This window comes from Liolophura sinensis, chromosome 1 (genome assembly GCF_032854445.1).
Source record: "Liolophura sinensis isolate JHLJ2023 chromosome 1, CUHK_Ljap_v2, whole genome shotgun sequence".
Lineage (NCBI taxonomy): Eukaryota > Metazoa > Mollusca > Polyplacophora > Chitonida > Chitonidae > Liolophura > Liolophura sinensis.
Genome location: NC_088295.1, coordinates 63,149,464 through 63,169,415, shown reverse-complemented (window position 1 = coordinate 63,169,415; position 19,952 = coordinate 63,149,464). Strand labels below are relative to the sequence as shown.

General features: G+C 39.8%; 1 protein-coding gene across 1 annotated transcript in view; it reads left to right on the top strand.

Moving 5' to 3' along the window:
* Nucleotides 1-16,221: 16,221 nt before the first annotated feature.
* The window catches only part of LOC135461539 (uncharacterized), a 31,777-nt gene continuing 28,046 nt past the window's right edge, over nt 16,222-19,952 (top strand). Inside the window, exon 1 of the mRNA XM_064738680.1 lies at nt 16,222-16,744. Within this exon, the coding sequence (XP_064594750.1) occupies nt 16,669-16,744 (76 nt within the window). The 5' untranslated portion in view covers nt 16,222-16,668. The remainder of the gene's footprint in view (nt 16,745-19,952) is intronic.

Here is a 19,952-nt window from a genome sequence, read left to right as displayed (position 1 = left end):
TTTGGAAGAACAATCAGTATCAAGGAAACGAAAATTGTACTTGTTTTGTCTAGGCTGGTCAGGTAGCATTACTGGACACTTAGTAAACTAAACAAAACTCCAGATAAGCTGACGATCAAAGGTGTAACCCAATCCTCCAGATGTACCTATTGTGAAATGCCACTGTACGTCTCAACATGCATGTATGTGCTTAATTATATACATGTACACTGAACGTAACCAATGCAAATTGCTGTCCGTCATCGAAATCGCCACCGAATCCCCCCTTTGCCCACTCGCATTCCATATTTCGTAAAGGCAAGTTTACTCCGAGCGTTGCTTATATTACATAAATAATATTTTTTTCCAAAAGCAAAATGTTTTGTTTTGTGCCCACCAATTCAGTGACTCATTTCTGTTCTTATGTTATCATTTGCCAATGGTCAATGTCTGTAAGTAAACATGGCTGTCGCTCCATGCAACCCACATATACCCACGTCATAAACAGCAAACAGCAATTTGCAAACTGGCCATTAATAAAGATAATGGTTTTGGAATAGACAACTACAAAGCGCTGTTTGCAAGTTTGATTTGTTAGCAGATAACACCTCAAGCAATCTATCAAACTTTCTCTCTTTCTCTCACTCCCAGCCGCTTATTAAAGCTCAAAGCCATGAAACAAAAACCATAAATTTCGTCGATGATTATATAGATTCTGGGAGAACAAAGGTTATCTAACACTTTTAAATGTTTTAATGGCTATGGCGTTTTTCACTTATTACACAAGTAAGAGCTAAGGCACGTTACACGTCCGAACAACAGCTAGCTATGCGATAGCGATTTGTGTATTTGTGGCCCGTTGCACGAAGCGATTCGGGCTTTAGTCTAAATTTGTAATCCAAGTCAAATCTTTTCAATATATTCATCATGTCTATTCAATTTTTACCTCTCATTCTGTGCTGTAGTATTAAAATTTCAACCATGTCTGAGCATCAGACTTCAAATATTTTGTGAATGTTTTGTACTTTAGTCCAAAATGCATGGGTTGTAAAACGGACCCCTAAATCGTGACAGATGACGATGCATGGATGCTGTATAACCCTCAGTATACACAGATTTCATGCAGTATCATGTACCAACTATAGCTTTGTTACAAAACAATTCTGGGCATGACTGCGAGCAAAATTAATTAACTGTGGCGGATTGACCAGAGCATGCCCGGAAGATAAGGTAATGGCCAGAAATATCCCATATCTGGGGTATAGAGAATGTCAGAATAATTCATGCTTCAGATGTTATGATTGTGACATGCCCCATGCACATGTATCAAGATTTACCAGATAGGCACACACTGTCAACCTTACCTGTAATAGATATTTATTCAAGCGACCCGGGATAAAAGCGTTAGATCTGATCTTCCAAAAACAGCATGAGCTCCAGTATTGTGGGATATGGCTATAAGTTCGACAACCTCAAAGCATCTACCATATCGCTGAGGTCATCCTCCATTATTAGTGATGGCGAACTGAAAAGAAAGTGTATTCAATGATTATTTGTTTGTTGCTGAGAAATAATCCACTTGCTCTTAAGTGTAGAATGGTTGTAGCAGTGCACAGCTAATAAAACTCATTTGGAGCATATGAGAGTTGAATGGATATGTACGATAAATTCGCTTGGAAATAATAGTAACTTTACTACTTCAATATTGTAAAAATAAAGAAAACATTTTTGCAGTTTAATTTGTTCTCTCTTTGTCCACTGAGGTTTGAACAAGCTAAAGTTTCGTTTTGTCTGCAACTTTTCGCCAAGACTACTTTCTCAGTAGTCTTCGGTCTCAGCCTTTTAGTATTTACTGCCGAGGAACTACAGGGTTTCTCACTTTCCAAGCAATCAGGACTGCCTCAATTCAGACGACTGTTCTCAGTCTTGTAGTATTTACTACCGAGGAACTACAGGGTTTCTCACTGGCCAAGCAATCCGGACTGGCCTCTAACCTTTTTCCCCAAAGTGGTGTGGTTTTCTTCAGATATAAGTTCAGCGTTTAATAACAATCCAGCCCCATAACTAATTATCTATGCTGGTCTGTCCTTAATTTCACAACATATTCTTCTGATTTGCATTCAGGCAAATGAAACGGGATACAGTTCATGTAATGCAAAATCCCGTTTCTTAACCTATATTTTGTCTAAAAAGATATGACTGAGATGTGAACACGAGTCTTTCCGATAATATGCAAATCTCGCTCTAAAGAATGACTTCGCATTAAATGAAATTCGTGCTAAGGAAACTCCCACTCTAAGGGCATACTCCACAGATAGATGTAACTGTTTCGCTGTGTTAAAGCTCATGGGAATCCTCTACATTGACCAGCACCAGGTCCCTATCATCTGTATTGTCTGAAGGCAATGGATTAACCCGGTTTTCCTGGTGCTGTGCTTGGATGTATTACTAAGATTTATACCCACGCACAGAAGACTCGTCCTGCTTTAGTCTTCAGAACCGAAGCTGCCTTATACAACAGTAGCAGACGGTCATGGTTCTCTAACTGTATCTCACTGAAATAACTTTTGTTGGAGCTACCATGTGCGCCAATGACCATTGTGCGGAACTACATGTTGCCGTGGCTCCAGGGATCCAATGGGATAAGAGCGGTGTGAGTAAAACGGCGACGACAGTGTGATGGTTGGCAAATGGTTACATGTAACCGGTGAAATACGGCCTCTTGTCAGTTTGCCTCAGGACTTTATTCTAACTGTTCACCTAAATGCTTAAATAGTAGCAAATTATCACCATGACTTAATCAGAATTAATTAATTTATTTATTTATTTGATTGGTGTTTTACGCCGTACTCAAGAATATTTCACTTATACGACGGCGGCCAGCATTATGGTGGGAGGAAACCGGGCAGAGCCCGGGGGAAACCGACGACCATCCGCAGGTTGCTGACAGACCTTCCCACTTACGGCCGGAGAGGAAGCCAGCATGAGCTGGACTTGAACTCACAGCGACCGCATTGGTGAGAGACTCTTATGTCATTACGCTGCGCTAGCGCGCTAACCGACTGAGCCACGGAGGCCCCACAGAATTAATTAAATAATTATAATTACACCTATGTCTGTGAACGACACTCTCCGTTCCTGTGCGAAGGCAATTCCCACGAAAAAGGTAACAAGCACTCGACTGTTAGGAGAATATGAGACGGCTAACTGTCAGGAAAATGCTCCGAATATGACAGCAGTTTGGTAAAAGGTGTAGAACCGCATGGCTCTAATCCCTTCCTAGGCTGAATACAAATTAAAATTGCAGGGATAAAAGGAAAGTGAAAGATAAATGAGATTGTATTTTTCTTCTGGCTAGCGGTGTATCATAATGCTCTTTCTGAGCAAATCCGGCTACCCTGTCTAATGTTAGATCTTAAGTTTTATTGAATTTTATTGAATTTTATTGATGTTATAAAGTTCAGACCGTCAAGCAGAGCCAAATATTGCCATGGCGTTTCCTTTGTTAACATTGCAGTAAAATTTCTACAGTGGGAATCTGTGTTTACAATGTTTAGTTTCATTGGGCACAGGTCAACACCCACTCTTCTCTAGTTACACAGAACATATTCATGATAACATCAGAAATGCGCTGAAAGTACATGGTCATATGTAGTCTAACAGGAAGTGTTTTAGCCCACCAGTCAAACAGGGTTATACATGAGCTGATGCAACCCGAAACTATCGATGTCTGAAAGTGAGACTAGTCAATAATAGAATGATAGTGAATGAAAATTTCTACTCTCTATTTTTAGATGAGGTTGACGATAATTTGACCCTATAGACATGAACGGTTGCAATTCATCAACGGAAGCCTGTTGGTATACACCGTTATATATGTTATGGATAAATAATTTAAACTAATCAGTCGAAAGATGATTACTTTTATGTTGACCCGCAGTAACGGTAGATTCTTCAGATAACCTGGGTATATATGCTAGCTTTGTTGGACCCGAAACAATTTCTTTGAGGAACCAATTGATAGTCCGAGAGAGTCTTTCTGCAAATCACCGAGGCTCGATATGGTATGAAACAGAGATGCGGAGGAAAGAAGGGTGTATAGCCATAAATCAACTTGACAAGGTTATATATTGACTAAGGCTCCTTTGAGGACGATGTAATTGTATGTCATGAGGAGATATTTGGCTGAATCTCTATAGGGCCAATTGTATCCTCTTAGTGGAGCGTAATTGAGGAGCACTTATTTCCGAGGTATCACTGTCAGAGATGAATTCGTCTTGCCACTGGAATACATCTGAGCAAACCTTGAAATAGAGACCGCTTTGTCACTGGCGACCTCAGTCTGTGAATATGATTGAATAACGATGACTTGGGAATCATTTGTAGATCATGGAGGACGCGATCTTGTCAGCTCGGGAATGGTTGGATAAAAGCCTAGAAACCTGCTTATAGAAATAAATGGGCCATCTTTATACAATAATCATATCTGTGTGGGAGGATGGGGATGTCAAGTAGAATGTGGACCATTAAACTCCAAATTTAAGGAGAAAAAATAAAACTATCCCAAACAAGAAATGTTGAAATAAGGGGTACATAATCACCTCTGAAGTTTCACTTTCTTAAGAAAACCAGAAACTAGGTACGAAAACATAAAGCCTGTAAACTGATATTTTTTTATCGAAGGTATCCAAACTATATTAAACTTTGTAATCGACAAAACTTTGGGATCAAAGAGTTAAGTCATTTTAAAATGAAATTTAAACATATATTGCTTTTTTAGTAATTGCGGTTACACAAAGCTTCTTCAGGTCATTATATGCGGTTTGAAAGCAAGCCGTATCTAGTTATTTCGCCATGAAGAGGGGCTTGTTGACAATAGTTCGCTTTTACATCTTAACTTATAGCAGTTCAGTTTATTTTCTGTTTTTTGCTTGTCCAACACCGACAAAATTGACGCTCTCTGCCATCACGTAGTAGGGCCCGTGCTAGAGCTGATATCGACAGGCTATAGACTGGGTGTGTTATTAGATTGTTTTCTGAGAAACGGGCCATTACTGTTGGCGGTGCCAATTTCTCTGTTACCGACGGCCTTCTATCTGTCAGCAGGCCATATACTTATTTATTACGCTTTGGAAACGGGAGGGAACATCAATAAGGCCCTGTGAATCAATCGTAGCGTTCGTGGAATTGTTTTCTGATTTGATGGGTTAATATGGCCACGGTCCACAAAGCCTCGTGTTTCAACGCGCCGGTGGCAGGAATAAAGTGTTATTTCGATGGAGGCTTGGGAGAGGGTGGGGTGCGGACGAAATGGCTGTGTGCAGGAGCGACACGGCCATCCAGTATGGACACGGAGTTAGCCCAAGAGAGCAGTTGTTACACAGTCTATTGGTTTTTAATGCGCTTTGCTCACTCCAGATGCTCTCCATCGAAGGCGTGTTGGTTGTATTGGCGCTCCTCTACTCCAATATCTCCACACCGACTTTAATTGGGTAAGACTCGTGAAGAGAAGAGATCTTTGTCAGCTGAACTTTCTTATGTGATTCTGTAAGGCCCGTTACATGTCACTTTAAAGGAAGCACAGGTTCTACGATGCCATTTAGGAAAGCGAAAAAAATATCTTTATTAAATTGGGACTGTAAAAGCTTAAACGTCAGATTAAACGTCCGGATGGTTGGGCTGGAAATATTGAAATAAATATCTATTTCGTGTGGCACTGCAGAAAATCCATCTCCCTCATAAAAGGTGAAATAATAACGTGACTTAAGATATAGTACCACATACCATGTGTGGATTTTTATCACCACATGTCCGCGTTGGAAATTCAAACCGGGTTTCAACACGGCGGAAACTCTTTATCCTACAGTGTGCCAATGGCACGGTAACATTGTATGTATGCAACATTAATTGAAGGCTTTGGAGCCCACTACTCGACTTCCTGAGGATCCGGAGAGAGGGGCCGCGAGCCCGGCTCAATTCAATCCCGCGCTCATATAAATATTGACCCATACTGTCCAAGTAGGAAAGCAAAATCCATTTCTAGACCGTGCCGATATATAATTCCCTTTCTAATGGCAACTTGGGAAATATTTTACGGCTGCTATGAAAATATATATCTATCAATGTTTCACGGAAGATCGTTACGGCCTGTAGCGTCGGTACGCAGGTTCAATGCTTCGATCAGTGTAATCAAGGAGTGATATTATTGGGCCGCTTCCAGTCTTCCGTCCGGGAGTGGATCTCCAAGACAATGGCCATCGTGTTTGGTTTTCATTAGCGTCTTATGAGAGCATAATGATACGCTGCAGTCAACCAGCCACGCATGACCGTCAAACACTTAGTCACAGACGGTCAATGTATTCCTCGAATTTGAATCAACGGCTGTCCTTGTATCGCCGTGAAGTGACGATGCTAATAAATGTACAAACTCGATATTCTATATTCCGACTATTTATGCTTACGGCTGCCGCTGTTTATGCCTGTATAGTGTGATTACCTATGTTTGCATAATTGTTCAAATATTTAGTCGATGTGCTTAAAATTTCCTTTATAACTATCGTTGTATGGTTTCGTTGCTTAGTTATATTGCTGGTGTCAGTCCCGCGTCAATATATTATCCCAGTGTGAGACGCGTCGTCATCTATCGGTGATTCTGTATTCAGCTCAAAGCATTTTATGCGGATATAAATACTGAGCTGGGAAAGGAAAATCTGAAATTTGAAAGCGACGCTGATGCAAGTCTAAGTGGCATCCTTTTCCGTGCGTCTGCGGCCGTACCACGCTTCACCCTAACGTACGGGCTTGGTTCGTGGGATGCAAGCAAATCGAGATAAGAAGGAGTGAGAAATACGGCGCCATGAGGAGCGTAACTGAGATGACGTCTGTACACACACGGAAACTTTGGTATTAAAGAATAAAGGGAAAATCGCTGAACACAATAATACGTGAGGGACAATCGGGCTTGGTCACTAATTCCGCTCCCACACCTCTCGCACTTTCCAAGCAGCTGGAGAGCTTTCGCTGGTTTTCTTCTGCTCGTTGCGTTTTCATAAGCTTAGTTAACGCCGAAGAAATGCAATATTATTGAAAAAGGTGTAAAACATCAATCTAATAAATAAGGAAATAAATTGTGATATTGGAATCCTTATGTACATTTGTTTATAAATTAATCATTATCAATCAATTGGGGCTTCAGTGGACAGGTGTTTGGCATGTTAGTGCAGTACAGACCCAGAAGCCTCTCACCAATTCGATCGCTATGAGTTCAAGTCCAGCTCATACCGGCTTCCTGTCCTGGCGTAGGTAAGAAAGTCTGACAGCAACCTGCGGATGGTCGTGAGATCCTGATTTTCTCCCACCCTAATGCTAGTCGCAGTGTTATAAATGAAATATTCTTGAGAACGGCGTGAAACTAAAATAAAAAAAATAAATCAAATAAAACCAAAAGCATTAAACCAGTCAGTTCGGTATACAAAACCTAAAGCTGCCAAGATGTCAACCAGCGATGAAACACCGCGATTTAAATAAATAAATGGAAGACGGGTAAAAAGCATACATACAAATGTCGTCAAAGATTACGTCTTCATAAAATTTTGTAAAGCATTTCCATTCATTCATATGCTTGGTGTTTTTCAGGTCGTATATAATATTAACTGGCTCACAGTCATGGAAAAAAGATTTATGCGTGGGTCATTAAAGTCCGCTAGAATCTGAAAGATGCCACACAGTTCAAATATACTGACAAAAGCTATACCTAGTATTTATCATTACATGCATGTAAGTGCTGCAAAGTTAGCATGTCCATTTAGCAACAGTAGATCCAAAGAACCAACTTGCTGTTAAAAATGTTTTATTTGTATCATAGTTTGTATCAGATTGGAGGCCATTCTGTGAAAGTGCCTATTGGGACCGCCAATGCTAATGAATGTATGATCGCGCGTGAACGGCTGAGGGCAGCATCAATCCGTAAAGATGGTTATCGCTTCTCTTCATCTAATCTGCAGTTGATGAAATGAAGCAATTTACTCACTAGACCGTGTTTGCCTTTGTTAAGTTTACCTCGACATTTCGTATACACCATTACCCCATCACTCCCCTGACTATGATCGAAAAAATAATAAACAAAAGGCTGTATATTTCAGTGGGATCAAAGGCGATTTGTTAAATTTCAAAAGAAGTAGCTTCATCACTTGAATATTATTCCTTCCGACATCGTTGGAAACTTTTAACTACTTCTGCTTTTATACAAATGTGTTCCATTATTTGTTCGTGTATCTGTTTAAGAGAATGTGATACAAATTTTATGAAACTGGTCTATCGGAATTTAAATTTAGGTATTGTTTGTTTGACCACCTGAGCTGTCATTTGGATGCTTTGTTCAGAAATGCCAAAACAAGACAATTTCACATTTCTGTGAAAAAGTATAAAAGATGTCTCGGCTTTATAGAGGATTTCGATGGCCACGTTTGTATCTTTTGTGATTCCATATATTGAATGCAATTGTTTGCCATTAGCAGCAATAGCACTGAAACATTCTAATCATTCACTTAAGTATGGTTAGAAAGCTTACCACGATCAAAGGCAGATGCATGTTTTTCAAACTTACAAATATCAAAGTCATACGGGTCGATCTCACTCAATTTTGTTCATTTTTTACAGAAGAGTTCTAACTGTTAACACAGATTAGCTTGGTGCAAGCACATAACATACGCTCTTCTTATAAACCTGAGAGCTCCACCTGTCGGTGAAATATTCTACACTAAGAGGTAAAATATCAACCAAATCAATTTATTTCATTATTTGTTCGAAAAGTGTTAGGGAGTACGCAATACATTTTCCTAGATAAGTCTGATTTATGGCCTGGAGGAATCCAGACTTTCCGGGGTGAAAAAAGCACCGACTGTGGAGATCCGGATTCAAACCTGATACTATAGATTCATTTGATTTATTTATTTGAAGAACTCATACTTATACGACGACGGCCACCATTATGGTGGGAGGAAACCGGGCACAACCTGGGAAAAACCCACGGCCATCCGCAGGCTGCTGTCAGACCTCCCAACATACGGTTGGAAAGGAAACCAGCATGATCTGGACTTGAAATCACAGCGACCGCAAAGGTGAGAGGCTCCTTTGCCTTTGCGTTCCGCTGGTACGCTGACTACCTCAGTCACGGAGGCCCCAACATGCTATAGGATGCAATCGAATAATCAAAAATAATATGTTTAAAGTTTAAGTCGCCATGTAAACTAATATATGTATGTTTAAAGTTTGGAAAAGTAATAAAATGAGTCATTGTCAACCTGCATATAAACAAGCTGCAATAAATGAGCCAGATATTGTTTAGTTTTTGTCAATTATGACAATTTAAACCTCAAACGCACACAAACCCATCCCTTTCAAACACCGCCTCTGTGAGTTAACATATCACCTATCATGAGTATTCGTTGAGTTACGACTCTCATTTGTACTACCCTGTCCTTTAATCACCTTTCTTGGGCTAGCTTATGGTTTCATGTCGACTTGCACTCAGACCCCATGTTAAAAGATAGGATTTCAAAAATTTGATTGACCGACCGACAAAAACAACCTACAGCTGTCCCAGCACCATTGTGGCGATGTCTTTTTTTTAGCGAACCATAAAGATCTGGCGAATCTGGGTGGCATGTTTATTGAAATTTTTCCCGGCCCAAATCGTACAAATTTTGTGATTCATCAAACAAAGCCCAGTTCCTCGTTTTGCAAAAGTGGATTAGCTAATACCGGTATTAGGTCACATCATATATTTACGATTTTAAACAAAACCCACCAACAAGTACAGATGTAGGGAAACCAAATGGAACAGCAGTAGATTTAGTGCATATTTAATATACCGTTACACAATTATTTTTCAGTCAAGTGCACAGCTGAAGACTTGGCTTAAAGTTAAATTGGTCTTCTAGCAACCTGTGGATCGTCGTGGGTTTTTTCCCTTGCTCCGCCCGGTTTCCTCCCACCATAATGCTGGCCGCCGTCGTATAAGTGAAATATTCTTGAGTACAGCGTAAAACACCAATCAAATAAATAAATAAATAAAGTTAATTCTGGGGCCGATCCCACAAAGCCCTTTATGACTTTAGTCAAAATTTAACAACTCTGTACGATACATAGTTTTTGGTACCGGAAGTTGAAATTTGGACACATTTGTCTTAAGGTGACATTGGTGAGGAGCACAAAACTTTCATTCCCAAGACCCAAATAAAAACTTTGAGGTCGTATTTCAAATTTGAATTAAGTCAGAGATGGCTTTGTGGAATCGGCCTCTGGTATTAAGTCTTAAGACAGTTTTGAACAACCGGACCCTCTACTGGCGTATTTGTTATCTTACTTGGTTAAGATGTGGGTAACCACTGCAATGTTCAAACGTCAATGGTGACATCACGATGACTTCGTAAAGTGATATGATATATATGCAATAAAAACGTACCATAATAGCTATTGTCGTGTTGAAATCGAAGTAATTAGTGTTTTCATTCGTCAATTTATGCGAGGGAATTAGGCCTAATGGATGTCATTTACAAAGTGGTTTTCAGGAAGAGTATTATCGTTATTGGTGACGTGCATTTTTGGTTTCTCCCAAGGTGTGCAATCCTAAATATCGACAATTACGTTAAAAATAAAAAACATCCGACGAAGTAGCAACAGCATCAATGCACTATACAGGATGTTTGCGCATTGAAATTACTGAGGTCACCAATGATTTCCCAGTATTTGGAATGGTGGGCATGTGTATAGGTTACTCTTTTAAAATTAATCATGTTTACCTTTCTGTTGTCTAAAGTTTTTAGTGGCTCTTACTTCCTGAACAGCTAATGATGATGTGATTTGCCACTGTTGATTGTCTGTAAAGCGAATATTAGAAGCTCAATAACACAACATTAATAGTGAACGTTTCGCACCCATGCAGGGCTGTCATAGTAAACTATCGTTATAACCCAGAATAGGGCTTCGAATATCTCAGCACATTTACTAAAATACGGAGTGTTATGGACGTTATAATCGGTTATATGACCCCAGAGGTATAAAGCCATAACAGCCTGAGCATAGATCCCCAAGGGACAGGCCAGCTGATGTTCGATGAGTGAGCGGACCTACCCCGGCTGGAATTGAGCCGCGTGCGGTGAGAAGTGTTTGTGGATCTGTACAGAATAATTGTCTCTTGATTCATCAGCTTTAGCTCCAAAATAAGCCAGAATGCAAATATCTCCACCAGAATATGATTTAAAGCGTGACCCCCACACGGGCCACCATAATATAACAGTATGAAGATAAATATTCTCAGTACCATTTGTAAGACTTTATTAAATTAAGCATGACTATTAAGATAGACTGGTCTATAAAGAAGATATTACGGCATGTTCCACATATGACTTTGTTTGATCAGATTTACGAAGCATACCTGGAGTTCAAAGCACTTCTGGAATAGGCCTGTATGTGAAATGGGATTGTCAAGTGAATAAACTAATAAATCGAACGATCAGTAAATCGTCTGATATGATATGTAAATATAAATTCATAATTAATGTTCAGAATAAGAATTATTCAGTTATGATGGGTGAATATTTAGATACCGGAAGCCAATGCGTTCGTTGCACAGGTAGCTGTTATTGTTCCCAAAGCAGCCAATATCTTGTGACAACTGACACTTGGACACACGTAACGGGTGAAATATGGCTACTGACTAATCAGGGGTTTTGTTCTATTTATTCATGACAGTGCCTAAACTGTTACAATAGATACGGAATTGCGCCTCTTGAAACAACGGCTTGAATGGAATTAAGTAATAAGTATTAGGTAAAATCCAGGAATGAAATATTAACATTTCACAACCAGACGTAGTTTCGTAAGAGCTATGTTACATGGCTGGTGTGCAAACTACACCAAAGGGCGATATTGTACAGCCAACTGGTCCCTTGTTACAAAAAGGTCGCATTTGTTAGGTTTAGTATGTCAATATTTCCATTGCTAAAATACGTGATAGGAATCAACTCAATGGTCAAGGCGGCCTTTTTCATCTATGCGCTCAAGGTTTACCACATTAGTTATTTCAAGTAATAAAGTGATAGAGAGTCTCTAATGTTTTTGACTGCAGTCAGTTTTTGCCTGATTCCCTGTTGGTTAGTTCTTATGTGCTCCTTGACAAACATCTCGCTAGGGAAGCAGTGATTTATTGATGTCATGGGGGGAAGAACACGTGTATAATAACAGAGTTCAGATGGCTCAATTTAAATAATAACAAAAGAACATGGTCACTTCTGAACCAGCTAGAAAGCAAATATTAAATTGTTAAACAGCATGATAAAAACGACCGCGTCACGACATGGCTAAGACTGGTTGGACTGTGCATCTTATGTTTTTGCTAAATATTGAAGGACGCATGCGTGACAACGCGATGATTATGACAGTTCAGTTATAGGTAGCTATTTATTTCTTTTATTTATTATCTGGTGTTTTACGCATTACTCAAGAATATTTCACTTATACGACGGCGGCCAGCATTATGGTGGGAGGAAACCGGGCAGAGCCCGGGGGAAACCGACGACCATCCGCAGGTTGCTGAGAGAGGATAGGTAGCTAAATCAATATGTTTAATAATTTGATAGTTGATTTGAAGATTAATTCATCTGTATAACAGACCGGGCCATGTAACGATTCACATGCATTGAAGTGATAATAACAGTTTCAATGAAAGGCACGACATTGGCTAACACTTGTTGGACAGTGGGTTTTGTGGTTGGTAAAGATTGGCTCAGGCGTGGAGACGCCGTGATTATGACAGGTTAATTGACAGGTGGCTAGATCAGTATTATTATTAATTTGATAGCTGATTGACGGATTAAATGATTTGAATTCCATACCATAGGCCTCCAGGGCTCAACTGGTTAGCGCGAGACCCGAGAGCCTCTCACTAATGGGGTCACTGTGAGTTCAACATTTTTATATATTTCATTGTTTGTTTTCATTTGATTTAGGTCTTCTTGAAATATTCTTGAGTACGGCGTAAAACACCAATCAAATAAATAAATAAATAAAAAATAGATTTAAAGACATATCGGAACCAGCTAGAGCTGGATTTGAACTGGTGACTTCAGGGCCGTCAAGGGCGAGCTGACTTCCGAGTTTTGTCGACCAGCAAACGCCCGGCTGATGTTCCACTCATATAATTGTTTTTTTTCTGACAAGGAAACAAAATAGTGAGATCTTGACAATGACAACCAATAGGATTTCATGACAGTTGCCTTATTTAAGAGGAATACCCTGAAGTAGGATTCTTTCAAGCAGTTTAATTGAATGGAGTTTTTCGTTGGCTCCATTGACTTAAAGCACCAATAAAAAAGGCACCTTAGGACTTGATGTGTCTTGGGATCAATGAGTTCGGCTAAATGACGAATGCAAGGAGCATGCGCACCAGAAGAGCCACGTCACTTGGGACACAGAAGCAGTGGAGTCCCGGGTAATAAGAAAAGATAATATTTTTTTTAAAAGTACGAGATATTCCAGTTCGCACTGATTTCTAAAACTGAAGAAATAAGAAATATTAATAGGCTGTGCAATGCTTATCGTGAAAACACACCAACACCTTACAGCGCATGTCACGCACGTGAGTCTGTTTGGGGTGCATTTCGAAATTTGCAGTCACACTTGTCAGTCACTGTACAAACGTTTGATTGATTAAAGCACGGCTCATGCTTGTCCGTATATCGTTTGTCAGTTTTCAGAAATGCGACATCTGTCACGTGAGGCACGTTACGCGCCATTGACAGGTTGGTGGTTGACACAAGACTGGGCGTTGTGGCACGAGAGCTAAATGTTTCAGAATTACTGACGAGCAGATTGCGAGAACGATACCGTCAGACGTACAACGTCGATGACAGACATCGCTCATGTCGACTGCTGGCGACCCCAGCTCCACAGGACCACTCCATCCGAACAATGGTGTCAAGAAACTATGCTTGCCAAATTTTGATGTGATCGAACAATTCTAATTGTGTTATAAACTTGTATGCAGGACGACCACGTGTCTTTCCACGTTCGACGAACCGTCACATAACTGCTAGACGCTGTTGGTGTGAAGAGCGCCACAACTGTTGCTAAACGAATGTGATGTTATCTGATGACCCAGATGTCCAAACACACGGCTCCAGAATTCTTACTGCCTACAAACAACAACAAAACTTGGCATCTTTACCGTGTGTAGACATTTCACCCATCAATGACATTGAATGGCATTGATTAAACCAAGCTGAAATCGCACGTTGATCCATGAAAGTCTTGAATTTCACCCACTCGCGAAGAACATACCTTACGTCTTTCCAACATCCCTGAGAAACTGTTGACTGCTTCTCTTTGCATAATTTCATCCTAATTTCGTAGTTAATGTACTTTCTTAGTTCTTTGGTGGTTTGTGTTAAAGGACCTTGAAGGTCCTTCTTGGTTGATGACTGGTATATACTAATGTCTGTTTCGACGCATAGATCGAGAATAAAGAAGAGATAAATCAAACGACACTAACGTCTTTGATTCTTTGTGGTAAACGTTTGCTAGACAGTAGGGGTGCTATATTTCATCATGGATTTGGTTTTGGCCATTTCCATTGAAATAAATAAAGTTTATTATTACAGTTTTGAAATTTACAGTTTTGAAATTTAATATTGAGATTTTTATCAAGTCAGCATCAATATAACTTTCATTCGGTGGTAAATTTCACCACAGGGTGATAATATAGTTAAACATGTGTTTTATGTCATGGTTTTTATTTTTGCATTATCTCTAAAGAATACTTCATTTAAGTGGCAACGGTCAGGATGAAGGACGTTGTAAAGTGGAAAGAGCCCGGGCGATGAAACACCACACCTCGCCGGATATGCCCCGGACCAGTGTAGCTGGATACGAACAAAATGCCTGAATGGTGAAAAGCCGTATATGCCACTCGGTCATGAAAGATTCCTTACAAAGAACGCTTTGTAACGATTCCCTTTTCGTAGAAGATTCCAAAGCCTTCGGGAGCTACTGGTATGTTCCAAAAATATTTCCTGAATGTTCAGTAGGGTGGTTAGATATACGTCAAAAGTTTTTCAGCAAAACCCATTGAAGACACCGGATATAATACAGCACCGGTACATTATCAACAATAGTACCTAATTGTCTATCACCTTATGCTGAACGCCAACCAGAGTATCGTGCGTAACGGTGAGTAAATGTGAATTTTACAATGTGCATTATTCAGTGCAATTGTGTATTATATGCAACTCTTTACCTTGAGTAAACCAATGTCATATGGCAACCTTTAAATTCTTCTTAACTTCACATAAAACGCTTCTTGTCACTTTTTAAACTGACTTTAAATCATTAAGTTTGATTTGACCAATTTTACGTTCTCAAGAAGCTTTCGTTTGTGATTTTATGAGTCCTATTTTGCTCGGTGAAATATTCATCTATACATCTATTAAACTGGAAAGTTTAAATGCTTTAGGGAGCATGAATGTCAGCATTAATAAACAGTGTTGTTTTACACTGTCAGCATTAGTCGTGTTATATTTTAGACTGTCAGCATTACTAATGTTATATCGTAGACTGTCAGCATTGACAGTGTTACGTCGTAGGCTGTCAACATTAAAAGTGTTATATCTTAGACTGTAAGCATTAATAGTGTTATATCTTAGGCTGTTAGCATTAGCATTGTTATATCTTAGACTGTTAAAATTAACAGTGTTATATCTTAGACTGTAAAAATTAACAGTGTTATATCTTAGACTGTTAAAATTAACAGTGTTAAATCTTAGACTGTAAGCACTGACAGAGTTATATCTTAGACTGTTAGCATTAACAGCGTTATACATTAGACTTTCAAAATAGAATTATAAATAAATGAAAGAAAAAACAAAATCTTCCAGGAAAAGAGAGAATATTTTCCTATACTTTTACTTTGAACAGCTTTCTGTGAACATCTGCAACTCTTCACGGATGGGGGTGTATTATTTGTATGGGTGGCAACCTGTACAAGAGGTAAGCCATTATAACTGAGCTTTCATAAGCGTGGAGTCATCTGGTGTGAGAATGACGAGTAAGTCGATAAAGATGAAAGGCCCACTGAAGCCCATATCCTGTTGGACGGCTGTAGTCTCTCAGACGGCTCATCTATGTATTGAAAATTGACTACTACCAATCCGGTTATTGGCCAGAGGATCGTAGCCGCATCACCTCCCTCTCCACGTGCTCTGACTGTCAGTCACGTGATCACAGGTGCCCCCGCGCCTTCTCCGCCCAGTCTTCTCAACTAACCACGGCGGCATTAAAGAGTTTCGTGCAACAACGGACCTGCGCTATCTAATACAACAGACGAACGACGTACCTCGCCAACTCGATAGGGATCGTACTTTAACACACACACGGGGGAGGAACACGTCCAGCAATACCTGTTACTTAAGGTCTGAAGTTTCGTGCAACAACGGACCTGCCAACTCAGCGCAAAGAGCACGGCGGGCGTCGGGGCACATTACTGAACCAGAAACCTTGTGGGCGGCTTTGTTCAACTGGAACCGGCTTAGCTGTTTAAAAGACCTTGGGTATCGTCAACAGCTCATTTGGCAAAATTGCGATAACTGTCTCACAGGGAAATTCTTTGGACCGTTATTCACAGATTTAAAAAAAATGGACCATAGGCAAGTCGGCTGGATCGTAATAGGTGTGATTTTCTGTATGTCTTTCACAGCGGATATTGTCCAAGGTAAGTCTGTGCGCCAAGTAGACGAGTTTATGGTACCATTAAACTCCATAGGGTATTGAATAGCGGTGACCTTTGATCAGCTAACTGGTAATAATTGTCCGCTATCATTGCATTTGGCGTAGAGATACAGGTGGATAGGTGTGTGAAACTCCATTCAGTGATGTGTACATCTGCCTATATTTTGTGGGTAAAACAATTGTTTGAGCTTGCAGCCTTATGGTGTGAAAATCTGCCGCTCAAGCATAACCCACTCCTTCCTCCGTTGAATTACAGCTCACCTTCCACCCTGTGGCCGAGTACTGAACGTGCCCAAGGTGACATACCACTCTGAATCCCATCCATTAGTAAAGCGCTAATGGTCGAAATGCAAATCTATTAAAGATCAATCTGTCGACGTTTGCATTGCGGTTCTTTCGATCCCAAAAGTTTGCAAATGATTAGATTAAAATGTCCCATGAATGCCAATTAAAAGAACACTAATCCAAATGATGAAATGAAAAGGATTCCTTTTTTCGGCTACAGGCGCAGCTTAAATTTTAGGTTTCTGGAAATTTGACCAACTATGGCCTTGAGTCATCCTAACATGCGTGTCCCCACACCCAAACAGACCACACAGATACAATCTCACTCAAAACTGACCAGCAAACGGTCTCATAATCTTTACAAGGGGTCAAAACTCAAGTGGTTAATACTCCTGAATATATTAATAAAACAAATTACACTAAAGTTTCAACCATTCAATTTTCAGGAACATTGTCTTACACAAGGTTACCTTTTGTAGATAAATTTCACACGGAGATAAATGGGCCAATCTAACTGTTCAATGAACTGATTATTCAACTGTCAAATTTTTGTTTTCAAAATTGAACTACCATTCATTGGGTATACAGCCCCCCGCCCCCCCCCCCCCCCTTGGAATACATTTAAATTAAAAGCATAGCCCCTCGCATTTAAATTAATCGCACGCGAAAGCCGAGTTACTAGTTGATATAGTCTATAGGCAAATACGACTGTTAATTCATTATCTAACTCTTTTCCCATAAGGATGCTCGTTTGGCAAACCAAAACTGAAATATTTACTCCCACGCGAAATCTGAAATCAGTACTGCTATTTACACCTGAATTATGAAATACGAATTATGATTCTCATTACGTTTTTTGTTTCCTTATTGGAGATGTTGGTGTATGAAGTTACTCGCACAAGAAGACTACTCAGTGAGATCCATACACGCCATCCCTGAACTGCCTCAGTGTTCATAAATTCTGAGAATTGATGTTTATTTAGATAAGTTTGACAATGCCGTGTAACCGCGTGTCCACAGATTATTGAGCGTATATGAAAGATTGTTAACTTTGGATTTACGCCTGTAAGCCAAAACGTTGACACATAATCATAAATATTAAAGTCTGTGATAAAGACCTGGAGGACGTTTTGCTGATAATTGTAATGTCTCCCCTAAAGCTGTTGGTCTTTGTTCAACATCACAAAGGTTACTTGTGTCGCAAAACCGAAAACAATGCAAGCATTCCAGGTGAAACCTATTAAGAGATGTAAACTACAGGGAGTATAAACTAGACGACCAACGACCTTGTAAGTTCAACTGAATTGCTCAGTCTTGTATAACTGAATCGCAGGAACTTATAGCTGAAGCCTTAAGTGGAATGCCGTATCACCTATTGATTGAACAATACCTGTGTGTTTTAAGAGTAAGCTGTGAAGGTTGCAACGAGTGATTAATAACTACTGGCCATTAATCTATTTCCTTAACATCTTCCATATAGCTTAGATGTTAAACCCTGGACCGAATTTCAAACCTCTGTTGCCAATAGTTTCGAGAGCAGGTGCGAAACAGTATGTGTTCTAAAGTGTAATTAGCTTGGTATAAAGCGAGAAGTAATGCCTAGAATTCGCCACAGACTGCCCCCATCGAGTCAATAAATGAGACGACTCTTTGGAAAAGCCTGTCAAAACACAGGAACATATTCCGCGAAGAAACTTCTGTACTATCTTTAGATGCTAATCAAGAAGCGTGCTAAAACCCCCAGTGATCCATCAACAAATGTGGCTACACTAGATTGTATCCGAATGATGCTTGTGACCACAAGCTCAGACTAGAGGGCGGAAGGCCACTTGTATACAGCTACGGCTCTCTTCTGTTGGCGCTCTACCAAAATAATTCATCAGCTCTAATGCCGACAGTTCTTTTGTGCTTCGGTAAGGTTGGAACGAATTTGTATTCAGTATATATATCATACCGGCTGATGTCTTTTTCATCGTATACAATGACAAGACCAGCGGTACTACAATGAATTGGTATGTTTGTCTGTCCCAAAACATCCGTGAAATTTTTTCCATTCGTGAAGTTTGAATCTAAAACATTGATACCGTGGAGAGATATACACGTATTTTGCTTTTAAACTGAGCAGATTATGGATTAAAAAGGATCATCGTTAGTGTGTGCGTTTATGTAACAAAGGTATCTTTATTAGAAATGATCTGCTTTATTGAACTGGCCGATTTGAACGCTTTGGAGGGTGGAAATCCTTGTGTTTTTCCTTTTGCTTTAGGCAGTTTGAATATTTCAATCATAGAGATAAAGAAAAGATCTATATTTAGTCTATTAACATAACGTTTGGATTTCATCACTATGGATTTCAATGTTTGTGTTTTTATAAGTCTGAGTAATGTACTTCTCTACCATGTGCAGATATCTTTAAGTATCATGCACACTTCAAGATCTATAATTGCACAACTCTGAACTTCGCACATTAAAGCCATTGGGGACCGTAAGATCTCTGATGGACTCATGTACGGTACGATCTGACACAGTACATACATCACATATGTGATGAGAGATAGGAAGGTTCGATTAAACTGGATTCTTTAAATCGCTCATCATTAAATATATCCTGAAAAACCGAAGCGCTAGTTTGTTTGCCATTAGCAGAACTAATTGCGTATGGTGCCTGCATATTTTCTTACATGTGGCCACGCCTTTACCCAACATTCCACAGAAACCAGGCCGGAAACCAGATGTCACTGGTTACGAATTGTCAATCAAGAAACAAGCATTTGCCCACTCACAGACAATGATGTAACAAACTAATGAAAAACCTAATGTCCCACACATTGGATACATATGTTCAATTTGTCTGTGACGTCATGGCGTTACAACTGTTTTCACTAAGTTACCAGAAAGGGTAGTGG